This window comes from Tauraco erythrolophus, chromosome 12 (genome assembly GCF_009769465.1).
Source record: "Tauraco erythrolophus isolate bTauEry1 chromosome 12, bTauEry1.pri, whole genome shotgun sequence".
NCBI lineage: Eukaryota > Metazoa > Chordata > Aves > Musophagiformes > Musophagidae > Tauraco > Tauraco erythrolophus.
The window spans coordinates 19,407,902-19,420,514 of NC_141476.1; the positions used below are offsets into that span (position 1 = coordinate 19,407,902).

General features: G+C 58.9%; 1 protein-coding gene across 3 annotated transcripts; it reads right to left on the reverse strand.

Moving 5' to 3' along the window:
• Positions 1-162: 162 nt before the first annotated feature.
• MST1 (macrophage stimulating 1) lies at positions 163-4,682 on the reverse strand. 3 transcript variants are annotated; one of them, XM_086618939.1, is made up of 18 exons: positions 4,631-4,682; positions 4,168-4,309; positions 3,895-4,007; positions 3,645-3,759; positions 3,312-3,448; positions 3,119-3,239; positions 2,899-3,017; positions 2,643-2,808; positions 2,414-2,544; positions 2,241-2,343; positions 1,960-2,096; positions 1,804-1,839; positions 1,610-1,721; positions 1,456-1,533; positions 1,245-1,391; positions 1,057-1,163; positions 406-545; positions 163-324 (listed from the first exon to the last, which is right to left on the reverse strand). In XM_086618939.1, the coding sequence occupies exons 1-18, from the start codon at positions 4,680-4,682 to the stop codon at positions 163-165; spliced, it is 2,118 nt and encodes a 705-aa protein (XP_086475065.1). The 3 variants fall into 3 exon arrangements, with proteins under 3 accessions (XP_086475065.1, XP_086475064.1, XP_086475063.1); XM_086618938.1 differs by having other exon boundaries at positions 3,312-3,451; XM_086618937.1 differs by having other exon boundaries at positions 2,414-2,556; positions 3,895-4,040.
• Between the last annotated feature and the right edge of the window lie 7,931 nt (positions 4,683-12,613).

Genomic DNA, 12,613 nt, shown 5'->3' on the forward strand with positions numbered 1-12,613 from the left:
GACCAGGAGAGGACGGAGCGAGCGTAGCCGTGGGCAGGACAGGATGTGGGTGGGGGCTTGGCGCTAAATAAACCTGTGAGAGCCCATGCAGTGCTGACCCCACAGCCACGGCTGTGCCTTTATTGCGTGGTGGCGGCTGTGCCAGGCTGGGGCCGAGCCGGCTCAGCCCATCTTCATCACCTTGTGGATCCAGTCGACGTAGAGGGAGACGCGGATGAAGAGGGCGGGCAGGTCGGTGCGGGCGCAGACGCGGGAGGGGGTGATGACCCCTTCCAGCACCCAGCAGTCGGCGGTGAGGCAGGCCAGCGGCCCGCCATAATCTCCCTGCGGCACCCGGAGAGTGGTGTCACCCCCCGTGCTGGCACCCATGGGCTCCCCGAGATGGCGGTCCCCAGCCCAGCTCACCTCGCAGGCCCCCACGCCGGCATGCAGCGGGGCGGTGCACAGCTCGCTCTCCTTCAGGCGCCCGCGCAGTGCCGCATTGCACTCATCGTGGGCCAGCACGGGCAGCCGTGCCACGTTCAGCACGCTGCCGTCCGCCGTGCCTGTGGGCAGCGAGCACGCGGAGCAGCGGGCAGGGGATGCATGCACTGGGAATGCCATGGCAGGGGGATGGCACAGACTGGGGGTGCCATGGGAAGGGGTGCCATGGGTAAGCGGCGGCACACAGCATGCAAGGTGATGCCTTTGTAGGAGGAGTGCCCTCACAGGGGGTACTGTGGGCAGGGGACATCATCGGCAGGGGATGCTGTGGACAGGCGGAATGGTGTTGCTGGGGAATAGCATGGGCAGAGGGATGGCATGGAAAGGGGATGCCGTGGGCAGGGAAATGTCGTGGAAGGGGGATGCCATGGAAGGGGGATGTGGTAAGCAGGTGGTGCCAGGGACCTGGGGATGCTGTGGGCAGAGGGATGCCAGGGACAGGGGATACTTCAAGCAGTGGATGCTGTGGGGCAGAGAATGCTGCGGGCAGGGAGATGCCATTGCAGGGGAATGGCATAGGCAGAGGAGGTGTTGGGCAGGGGACACCCTGGCAGGGCTGCCCGCGACAGGTACCTCTGGTTTCCCCCCAGCCGGCGATCTCACAGACGGTGTTGGCAGGCACGACATAGCGCTCGGGCGGCAGGCAGATGAGGGCCACGCGTGAGTTTAGAGCCGCCGGCCTGTGGCGAGAGGGGCAGTGGGACGTGGTGCCAGCCTCGTCAGCAACGGGGTGCGGTGGGAGCCAGGGCACAGCCGCTCACCTCGCCAGCTTCAGCATCACCAGCTGGGACTCGGAGGGGCCGCAGACGATCCGCGTGATGGGAATGGTTTGCTGGTCGGGGTCCCCGGGGCGGGGGTCCTTGAAGAGCGTCCCCAGCTGCACCTCGTAGCCCGTCAGGTCAGCGTCACTGCAGGATGGTGACATGAGGGCATGGGGGGTCCCAGCACCCGACGTCCCGGCCCTGGCCTTACCAGGAGGAGAAGCACTGGCGCGTGCTGATGACCCACTGCTCCTTCACCAGGGACCCCCCGCAGAAGTGCACGCCAGCCCTGCGAGGACGGGCAGAGGGTGAGCTCCCGGCAGGGATGCTGGCAGCGCGGTGGTGCAGGTGGGGTGCCCGCTCACCGGTTGCGGATGCTGACGGTCCAGGGCGAGTTGCCGGGCTGGCCACCGACGACGCGCCCTTTCCGCTGCAGCCTCTCATCCCGCTGGCCGCACTCCTCAAATGCCACCACGTCTGCACACAGGGTGGGTGTCAGCTGGGGCTGTGCCACCAGCACCCACCCTGCGGCACCCACTTGGCACCCATGGGCCCCCACCTGCATTCTCCAGGACGGAGGGCACCATGCTGCCAGCTGCGGAGAAAGCAGAGGGTGGCATTGGGGTGGGACCCAGCCACCCTAGGGAGACAAAAACTACCCCAAGGGGTGGCCAGGGACTCCCCCAGCTCTGATGGAACATGGGTAGGGGCTCACAGCAGGGCTTGATGGCACAGTAGTCAAAAGGGGTGCGGGGGTCCATGGTGTAGCACCAGGGTCCATGGCTGTCATTATCGGGGTTGCGGCAGTAGTTCTCCTCCAGGTGTGCCTCGGGGTGGGTGACGGGTGAGATCCTGCCAGGAGAAGTCATCGTCACCATCTCCATCTCCACCTCCACCTCTATCTCCACCTCCATCTCCATCTCCTGCACGTCTGTCTCCTCCACCTCCATCCCCATCCCCACACACTGCCCCCCGCATGCTCCCTCGCACACTCACTGGGGCACATGGGGCGTCTGGGCAGCCCACGGCTGGCAGGTGATGCCCTTGCGTGTCTTGCTGACGTGGCCGCGGTAGTGCTCGCCGTGGCCGTGGTAGCACTCTGGGGACAGGCAAGGAGGGCTGGCACCCCTGGCAGGCACCCTGGGGGTGGGTGCCCGGGGGCAGCTCACCTTGGGCACCCAGCTCGTCAGCGCAGCGGCGGATGTGGAAGCAGAAGGCAACACGGATGGTGGGGTGGGCGGTGAAGCACCACGGTGCCTCCGAGCCATCGGGGTTGCGGCAGTAGTTCTCCTGCAGGTCCCTGGTGGAGGGGCTCTGTGGATGCCCACTCCCCGGCCTGCACCCATGGGTGCTGCCCACCGCCACCCTCCCCGGGCGCATCACCAACCCCCTCCTCACTTGCACGGGTACTTCTCAGGTGCGAAGTGGTGCCTGTGGGGGATCTGGGCGTCCCAGCGCTGGCAGGGGATCCCCGACACAGTGATGTTCACCCGGCCCCGGTAGCCTTCTCCCTTGCCCCTGAAGCAGCCGGTGGTGATGTTGAGGGGCCGCGGGCGCTTCTCTGCTTGCATGGTCGGAGAGGGGCAGAGCGGTAGGATTACAGTGGCACCAGAGCCCCGGTCCCAGCCGCATGGCGACACCAGCAGGGACTTACTGCAGAGGCGGATGCGGCAGTACTCGCGCTCCCGCCCGGGGTCGGTGGTATAGCACCAGGGCCGCTCGGAGCTGTCGGGGTTGCGGCAGTAGTTGTCATCCAGTCCCTTGTCAGGGTACCTGGGTAGAAGACAGGGAGCGGCGGTTGAGGGTGGCACCATCGCCCCGGTGCCAGGCATGGCCAGGGCGGCGGAGCGCTGCCCAGGGCTAGGGGGTGGTACTTGTCGGGGTGGTAGGGGTGCTTGTGCGGGTGCTGCAGGTCCCAGCGCTGGCACTCCGTCCCCGATTCTGTGTGGTCCACGGCACCACGGTACTCCTCCCCGTTGCAGGTCATGCAGACAGCTGTTGACAGCCAGGGGGGTCAGTGCTGGGGTGGGGACATGGCACAGGGCACCCTTGGGCTGCGGCACTCACCGTCCTCGCACTTCTTGATGCCACAGCTCTGGTGCCGGACGTTGGGGTCGACGGTGTAACACCATGGGCCCCGCTTGTCCCGGTCAGGGTTTCGGCAGTAATTCTCCTCCAGCCCATTGCGGGGGGATGGCAGGAACCTGCTGGCAGTAGGGTGGGTAGGAGCGCTGCCCTGGGGTAGTAGTAGCACAGCCACAACACTGCGGCATTCTTGGTCAGTGCCATTGCCCCTGCACTGTACCCATTGCCCACACTGTCCCCAGCCTGTTCCCCATTGCCCCATGCTGTCCGTGGCCACCAGCAGGTGCCACAGGGCAGCTGGGGACATGGGGGCACCTGTGGTCGTGGGGTGTCGTGGCTTGCCAGTGCTGGCAGCGCAGACCCTTCTCCGTCGTGGCCCGCGTGCCGCGGTAGCTGGTACCATTGGCCACAATGCAGTCCCGCAGGTAGCCTGGGCAGAGCCAGGGACTGTGTCAGAGCCCCAGGGCTGAGTCGGGCCGGAGTGCGTGGGCAGAGCGGAGACCTGCGTCGGGCAGCCTGTGCCCAATTTGTGATGTCCCCATGCCCACCCATGGCACCAGCCCACCTTTCTTCTGGTACAGGTCATAGTGGATGTTTTTCTGCAGCTGGATGCGAGGCGAGTGCTGGGTCCAGAGCAGCAGCTGGCACAGGTGGTTCTGCCGGTCGTGGTGGAAAGCCCTGGGAGGAACAGTGGGAGCCTGACAGGGCACCCTGCAGGGTCAGGATCTGCGGCATCCCAGGGGGCACACACATGGGCACCCACAAGCACATGAGTGACTGCCGTGTCATGGCCCCCTGCACTCCTACCGGACCTGCGGGGCTGCCCCAACCCACTCACCGGCAAGTCAGGCTGGCAGCACAGCGCCGGGCACACTGCTCCGCAGAGCCCTGCTCCGGCAGCGGCGGCGGCGGATCGGCAGGCGCTGCCAGCAGCTCGGTGGCTCGCAGGCGCTGGAAGTCATTGAGGGGTGAGCGGCGGCCTGGGGAGAGTGGCAGGAGCTCAGCGTGCCGGGAGGGGCACAGCAGGGGCACCCGGGCCCCGTGGAGCGTGGGATCCCTGCCCCACAGAGCAGCTAGTCTCTGTCCTATGGAGCGTGGGATCCCTGCCCCACGGAGCAGCCAGTCTCTGTCCTATGGAGCGTGGGATCCCTGCCCCACAGACTATGAGGTCCATGTCCAGTGGAGCAGGAGAGTCCCTGCCCCACGGGGTGCACAGCACTCGCTGCAGCCCCTTAGATGCCGCTGCCCCCCGCGCTGCCCCACACCCTCCAGCCCCACTACGGCCCGGCCCCGGGGCCTACCTGAGCCCAGGGCCGCGGCCAGGGCGAGCAGGACCCCCAGCACGGGCTGCATGGCGGCGGCCCCGCGTCCCCGGGCTGCCGGAGCGCCGGGCTGGCCTCGGGCAAATATTTGCCGGCGGGCTCGGGGCCAGGCGGGGCCGGGGTCACCCTGCGGCGGAGCCGCACGTGGGGCGCGGGGCGGGGCCTGCGGGCTTGGGGGCGGGGCTTATCTGGCGGGGGGCGGGACCGCCGGGGGTGCGGGGCGGTGCTTGGGGCGGGGCCAGAAGGGAGCGGGCGGGGCGGGGCGGTGGGGAGGGCGGGGCCGCGTGGGACGGCCGCGGGGCGCGGGGGGAGGCGGGGCCGCGCGCGGCCAGGTGGGGCGGGGCAGAGGGGGGCGGGGCGAGGGCGGGCGCCGGGCGCCGATTGGCCGCGGCGCTCTCGTGCCGCCGGTTGCTAGGCGCCGCGCGCCCCTCCCCCAGGTACGTGCCCGCGCGGGGTCGCGCTCGCGCCGCGCCGCCCGCTCGGTGCGTCGGGGCCGCTGGCGGCGAGAGCCGGCGGGGAGCGGCCTCCGGGCCCGGCCGTCGCACGGTGAGGGGCGGCGGGGACGAGGGGTGGCGGGGGGCGAGTCTGGCCTCCGCCCGGCGGCAGCGGCGCGGGGTTGCGGCGGCACCTGCCGGGCCGCCCTGCCCTTGGCCTACCGGGCGGGCTGGGACCGGGAGCGGCGGCGCGGCCTGGGCAGAGGCGCGGCGGGCTCAGGCCTCCCGGTGCGCGGGCAGTGGGGCGGCCCGGCCCGGCGGGGGCGGCCCGTCGCCGTCTCGGTCTCGGCGCGGCCTGCCGGGGCCGGGCGCGGGCGGCGGCCCGGGCTGGCTGCGGGCTCCGGCCTCGGCGCCGCTGCCTCCGGCTTGCCGCGCTTCCCTCCTCCTCGTTGTTTTCCCGCCGCCCGGTGCCCAGCCCCCGCCGGGACCGCCGGTTGGGGCCGTCCGGGGCTCCCCAGGGCCTGGGTGGGCGCCGCGCCCGGAGGTGCCCGGCGAGGCCGGCCCTGCCGGCGGGCGGGAGGCGGAACGGGCCCGGCCCGGGGCACCGAGCGGCGGGGGCCGGGTTGGGCTGTACCGGGTAAGGCGTGAGGCTTCTCTGCAGCCGCCGGCGGGGGCGGTGGGAGCGGCCCAGGTGCCAGAGGTGGCGGCCGCCGGTCGCTGGATGTGTCGTGGTTCGTGGCGGTGTGTGCCGGAGCCCGCGTGGGCTTCCCGGGCTCGGCCCGGCGCGGCGTGCGGGAACCGGGCGGCTCTCCCCGCTCACCCGGCCCCGTGCGGCTCCGCGGGAGCGCAGGTGCGTTTCCAGGTACCCGGCGGAGCTCGGCGTCTCTCCGGGTACGCTCTCCCCGCAGTCCCCGGCGGGACTGGTGGGGCAGCCCCTCGGCCCCGTTTGGGACGGGCCGATCCGGCAGTGGCTCTATGGGGCCCGTGGGCTCCGGGGGTTGACCTTGAGTCGGTGCTGCCGGCGGGACATAACGGACCCGCAGTTAAACTTTTATCTCAGTCGGCGGGGCGGGTGACTAAACGCAAGTAAATAAGTTCTGCTGCACAAAGAGGCATAAATGCGGAATATTCCTCGTGGCGTCCCTGGCTCCTCTGAAGCAACAGGCTGCGGAGCGGCTCGCCCCGAGGCACCAGTGCCCGTCAAGTCAGCGGGTGTGAATTTAGCAGCTTTTGCCACAGGTTTGCAGGTCACAACTCACTGTGTGTGATTTTGGAGCTTAACCGGGTCTCGGGGTGGGGGGAGGTGTGGGCAGGGGGACGTGGGAGCTGTGCCACAGGGTGCAGTCACTCCCTGAGGTGCTGCATCTACCTTGGTCCTGGAGCTTTGGGCCCCTAGGCTTGGGAAAATGGCACTGACATCGCTCAGTGATGTCCGAAATAAGACTAAAGTCATCTTTTTGTATAAGAACAACAAGTGTTTGCCTATCTTCTCTCAGCCCCTCCAGCCAGAGGCTTCTTTCCCCTGCCTGCTGCTGTTACAGGGTGGATGTGCATCTCTTGCCTTGGGAATACTGTCCTTAACAAAATCTGTTATCTAACTTTCTATGTGGAATGATGTCTCTTCCCATCTTTAGCTTTACAGATTCCTTTCCTCGCTTTGAAGAGTTTCTAATCCAGCATAGGTTTCTTCACAGTCTCTGCCGCTATTCCGAGCATCCTAAACCACTTATTCATTCTTCCCGATGCTTGTCATTGCACTCTTCTATCCTAAATATAGGGTAGTATGCCAACAGGAGAAGCTCGAGAGCAAGCTGAAGTGCTGGGAACACCACTGTTTACTCAGAGGAGTAATCAGCAAAGCCTGGCTGATTCCAGGTCGTGCCATCTTCTTGCTGCAGGAGTTTGCACTTGCTTCTTTGAGAGCTGGCACGACTTCTTGAATAGCTAGAAGACATTGATGGCACATGCTAGCTTAGAAATACCCATTTTTTGCAGCATTGTGTAAACTGAGTAGTAAGTTCTATTTAATTGCTGATACTAGGCCTGGAGAATTGGCAAAAGCTGTGGGGCTGGTATCAGTAAAGGTGTTCTGTGCCTCGCTGTGTACTGGTTGGTTTTGTAGGGGATTTGTTAACCCCAATTACTTCTCTGCTTTTAGAAATGGCTGGTACTTGTTGCTAGCTTGAGTGCTGCTTATGCACTTTTTTTTCTCCTCTCTGCTGTGCTGGGCTCAGCTGCTATGGGAAATGAAGGAGGACGCGTGACGGGTAGAGTGAGACCTCTTGCTGGCTTCAACTGCACAGTGCATGGTTAGAATTGGCTCAGAGCTCTGACCGTAACTCGCCTTCCATGGACGGCTGATCTGGAGGAATTCTCGCTCTCTTGTCGGCAGAGCTGTGCTCCGGCAGCGAGGAGCCAACGTCGGAGAGAGCACTGCTGCGTCCTGGCCTGTGTGACAGTGCCAGCTGACAAGCCTGAGAGGTGCTTTCACTAAAGACTGGTGGGTCCCGCTCAGGTCTGACGGAAACGAGGACCCTGCGGTCGCAGCCGTGGGGTCCCGTTGGAACTTTCATGCTTTCGTGTCCGCAGCACAGGTACGAGATGCAGCGTGTTGTCAGCCTAGCAGAGGAGGTGTGATGGTTCTGCTCTGGCAGGAGTGGTGTTACTCAACAGTGGGAATGGTGTCTCCTTGCCTTTTCCATGTCCCTTGGACAAATAACAAGAGAGACTGTCCTGGAGAGGTCCCAGGGTGCTGTGCTAGCCTGGGAAGGAACTCCAGCTGACAGCAGTAAAACTGCCTGTCTTGTTTTGGCAATGGCAGCTATCTTAAAAGTTTTGTTGCGAGGACGATTTTGGATGGTTTCTGCCTTTCCTTCCGTTAGCTGAGGAATAGTACAGAGGATTTAATTCCAGTAATGATTAATTTAAATAAGGAAAATGCAAACTCTGAGTTCTTCTTGGGCAAACAGGGGTCATGTAAATAAATGCCTCTGGCATTCTTTGTGGTGCTTGTAGACTGTCTACCAATTCTGGTCTCTTGCTGAATCAGTGGGAGGCTGTTGCTCCTTGAGCTCCAAGTACTTCGGTGGTGATTTGGGTGAAATGCAAATAAACACAGTTGGATTGACCTAGCATATCTGAGCCCTTGGTATGCTGAAAATATTTGTTCTTAGGATGTTTGTGCAGTCTGGAGAGCTCTGTACCTCAGACCGGATTCGTCGAGGACTGTGACCATGTTTAAGCTGTGAAAAATAAAAGATCAACCCAAAGAACCTGGGCTTTTAGGGCTTGTTCTGTGAGACTGAATAAGTTCGAGTGAGCTACTGAGGTCCTGCTGGATGGAAAGTTAATATATCAACCTGTATGAATACACTAGGTAGGTGCACTTCTTAGTCTAGAGCCTTTTTCTGTCTGTGTATCTCCCTGCACTTCTTCATCGGCTTGAACTGTCTCTGCTTCAGCTTTGCTGGGATAAAATTTTAGCTCGCCAGTGGGAAAGATGGTTTTATGTATTTGATGTTACTGCTTTCTTTGTCATTGCGTTTTTCATGAGTATCCAAGCTGATCTGCTGGTGCAACACTGTCCGAAGGAGACGGTCTGAGTCCCCTGGCCGGGCAGACCCACTCCCTTCCTCTCGCTGGTGCCTGCTGGGCCTGTGACCTGATTGCCCGGGGACCAGCAGGAAGATCCGTGGTTCTTGCATGTGGTTTGTGAGCTGTTCTGCTGCTCCCGGGTGCCTGATGAGGAGGTGAGCATTCAGAGTGTCGGGAAGCAACGGGGACCTCCCTCTTTTCTTGGCAGCGACCTGCTTGGATGGGCAGATGTGTCTTGGAACCACAGCCCGAATTAAAGCTGGAGCTTCTTGCCTGAAGCTCTTCTGCCCAAGTTATTAGCTGGAAAGCAAGTGATATAAGGCACCTGAGGAATGCACCCTGTTTTCCCAAATGCCGTGTCCTGCTCAAGGTCACCTCAGCCCAGCAGTGCTGGTTTCTAGGAATGCTAGGAGATTCCTCAGCATCTCTGCCCACTGAGCTGTGTCACTGCTGGACCACGTCAGTCCCAATGCCACTGTGGTTGTCCCGGGGTGAGGCGTGGTGAGCAGCAGACGGTGAAGCACACAGGATGGCTGAGCTGGTGTAAGGCTCGCTGTTTTTTTGGGAGGTCTGACCTCCAGACACACAGTTGTGGTTGTGGTGTTTGCAGTCTTCTTGCTGAGTTGATCTTTTTTTTTTTTTTCCCTGGTTGACTTTCTGCAAATTAGTAACCTGAATTGTCTGTGGAAGGAGCCTGTAAAGGCCCCAGCCAGAAGGAGCTTGTCAACACCCCAGCAGTGCAGGTGGAGAGGAATCGAGATGCAGCCTGGACGAGGAGAGAGAGGTGGGCATGGACCCTGTGCTGGAGAGCGGTGGGTTAGCTCAGGACGAGCAGTCACCTCAGCCAGCCTCAGGGCTTGATGCTCTTAAAAGGGCCCTTCTCTTTCCCAGCTTTCAGCTGTGCCCTCTTGCCTCCTCCCATGTGCCAGCTGTGGTGCTGAGCTGATGCGTTGATGAACTGATCCTGCTAACTTGGCATAAAATTGTTCTTTTTTTCAGCTGGACCCTTTCTCCAGTGGCTTAGCAAAGCCGTCAGGAGGGGTGTCGGACGAAGCCCTGGGAGGCAGAGAGCTGTTGTATCAGCAGAGCTCTCCCTTGGGGTGGTGCTCTGAGCTGTGATGGATGTTTTCTTCTTCAAAGTTGAGTTGTCCCTCCAGTTTCTCCAGCTGCAGGTATCCTCTAGGCCTGGAGAGTATTTCTTGGTGGGATTCAAAGTACATTATTTCTGGCAGACCTTCACATGCAGGGAGTGGGGCTTGGAAACAGTGGTAGAACTAGTCCCAGCCCTGCAGGCGGGCAGTGTTCAGCTTTGGTTTTGGTTTTTCTTTAGAAGAACAGGCTCCTGGCTTCATCTGACCTGTAAAGAGGTCTTTGAATGAAGGTTTCTGCTGATGACTTCTCCTTTTTCCCGGTTCTTGTGTTGTGGTCTCACCACAGTGCTCAGCTATGGCATTTGCCATCATTGCAACCCCGAATAAGGGGATGGTGTGTATTTTCTACTGTGCTTTCTGAGAAGGGCTCAATTCATCCAGGGCTGCATGGGCAGCTTCAGAAATATTTTGAATCGTGGCTCCTTGGAGCATTCCAACAAATTGGCTTAGAAGTCTTTTCATGCAATGCTTGATTTTGCAAATACTCCTCAGTAAGGACCTGATGAGTAGCATTCCTCCCCTCCCTCCTCAGGGGCTGAAAAAGCGATTACGGGAGAGGTTTCAGTTTACTCTAGCATGGTTAGAGGTCATGTGAGTGCTGAATGCATATAGGCAATGAATTCACACTGGGTCTCGTCTTTTTTTTTGAACCAGACTTCAGGAAGCTTAATCTTCTGTGAAGTGTGTTCCTGAAGGGTGGGGATTAGCATTCGGTAATTTTGATGAGAGTTTCCAGTAGCAGATACTGATCGTTTTATATCGGTCCTCAGGGCTAAGGATTGATTTTTGGGATGAGTTGGAGTAAGAAGAGGCTGAGTGATAGTTTGAACCAGCAGTTTTCCACTTGAGTGCTGAATTACGACAGGTGATGTGAAATACTCGTGCCGTCGTCGCAACTTCAGATTGTGACGTTAGGGCTGCCTGTGCTTTCAAGCACTGCTTGCTTCTTGTCACACAGGCTTCCTCCCTCTTTCTCATGCATGGTCAGCCCTCAAATGGACTCTTCCAGGCTCTTTGGGAAACACATCTCTTCCCAGAGCTCCTGTGAGGCCCTGGAAGGATTTCCTTGGGTGCGTGGCTGCTTTGGGGCTTTTTGGTTAAAGGAGAGAGGGACCCAGAGTGGCAGGCAAAAATGATTCCTGTCTCTGGTGCTTGGTTATTTGGCAGTCAAGGATGCTTTAATCAGAATAGAAATAGTTGCTGAGTTTTTCCAGTGTGGCTGCTGTGCCTCTGCCATAAACTTATTCTTATAAAGTTATTCTTAAAGCAGCTCTTCAGCACTGGTCAACAACGGAGAGTTTCTTCTACAGCAAGGAAAAGTTTCATCAGCCCTTCTCTAAATATTACTGAAACAAATGTGTAGAAATGTAAGGTGGGATCTTTGGTTATCTTTGTGTTGTGGCTCTTGGGATTCCTACGGGAAGGTCTGACACAGGTGTGGACTTCCAGGTGGGTGGTGGGAGGCATTTTGAGCTGGGAGGCAGAAAAAGATGAGTGTGTGCTGGTACCGAACGCTTTGGGGCTCTCTTTTTCCTCTAAAGAAAAGACTTTCCCTCTAGATATGCTTTCTGTGAGGGTAAATACTTTGCTTTTCCAAAGGGGTTCTTCTAACGAAATGGCCTGGCAGTCAGAGTTTGATGCCAGGGGGAAAATATGGCATGATGATTTTGATGCTGGGATTGTATCGATACAAATATTTGAGGCTGCAATTTGCATCCCTTAGACTTTCTAGTTAGATCTTGACATCCGTGGAGCATCAGAGCTCTCTGTGCTATAGCAGCTGGCTCCTGCATGGTGTTTTCCCACCCCAAAGGAAATATTTCCAGTGGAATTTTTATGATAGTGCCTGAGGCCAGCATTAGAGAATAAAAGACGTTTATTTTAAAACCTTCTCTGAATTAAACTTTGCAGGATCCTATCAGGAAGGTACATAGAACCAGTGTAACTGTGTTGCTTTTTTTCTAAAAAATTAGACTTCTACCTCTACAGGACAGTAAACATGATTTGAATTAGCGCCCAGGTCAGATCAGGTGTCTTCCAGGCTGGGCACTAACGTTTTTGTTGGTGGCAGTGATGCAGAAGTGATTTGGACTAACGATCTCATGTCATCTAACACAAAAGTCTGTGCCGTGGTGCTGTATGTGTTTGCACCATATCAATTCAGCTACCCTGGAGCAAATATTTTGGCCAAAATGTGAAACTTCATGTCCTCTGTGTGGGGAATCTTGTGCTTCCAGTGGTGTTTGTGAATCCGGTGCTTTACGTTTATCCATATGCCAGCGGCCTTGTGCTGGTTGCTCTTTCAGGAAACACTTTATCACATCTTAGAATAAAATTTTGTTTGAGTAGCAGGGGTCAGCCTTTAGGGAGGTAAGAAGTTTGCTCTTCTGCGAATAACAATCGCTGAGAATAAATACAAATCTCCTTCAGAAAGGTACAGAGGAAGCTAAAGCAACATGTTGTAACGGTACTACATACAAAACCCCACGAACCCTTGGTAGTAAACTGTTGGTAAGAAAACTGTAAGAATAGGGCTTTATAGCCTCATGAAAACTTTGTAATCGATGCTAACTTGAAAAAGGGCTTCATTTGCTACTGGCAAAGATGTAAAATTGTGTATTGTGGACTGAAAGCTTTGAGGAGGCAGCGGCGTTCCCCTGTGTGATAACGGTGATAAGCCGGGGTAAAAGTTGTGTGTGGTTCTGTCTGCTGAAGGTGGCAGAGCGAGGCACTCCATGATGGCCATGGCTAATTTAGGCGTGAGAAAGTTTGCTTAAAAGCCT

Coding starts and splice junctions, on each gene's coding strand:
- MST1 (XM_086618937.1), bottom strand. CDS start 4,682: ATGCAGCCCGTGCTGGGGGTCCTGCTCGCCCTGGCCGCGGCCCTGGGC. Junction 3,018..3,118: donor CACCCCTACCACCCCGACAA/GTACCACCCCCT, acceptor TCTTCTACCCAG/GTACCCTGACAAGGGACTGG. Junction 2,344..2,413: donor TGACGAGCTGGGTGCCCAAG/GTGAGCTGCCCC, acceptor GCCTGTCCCCAG/AGTGCTACCACGGCCACGGC.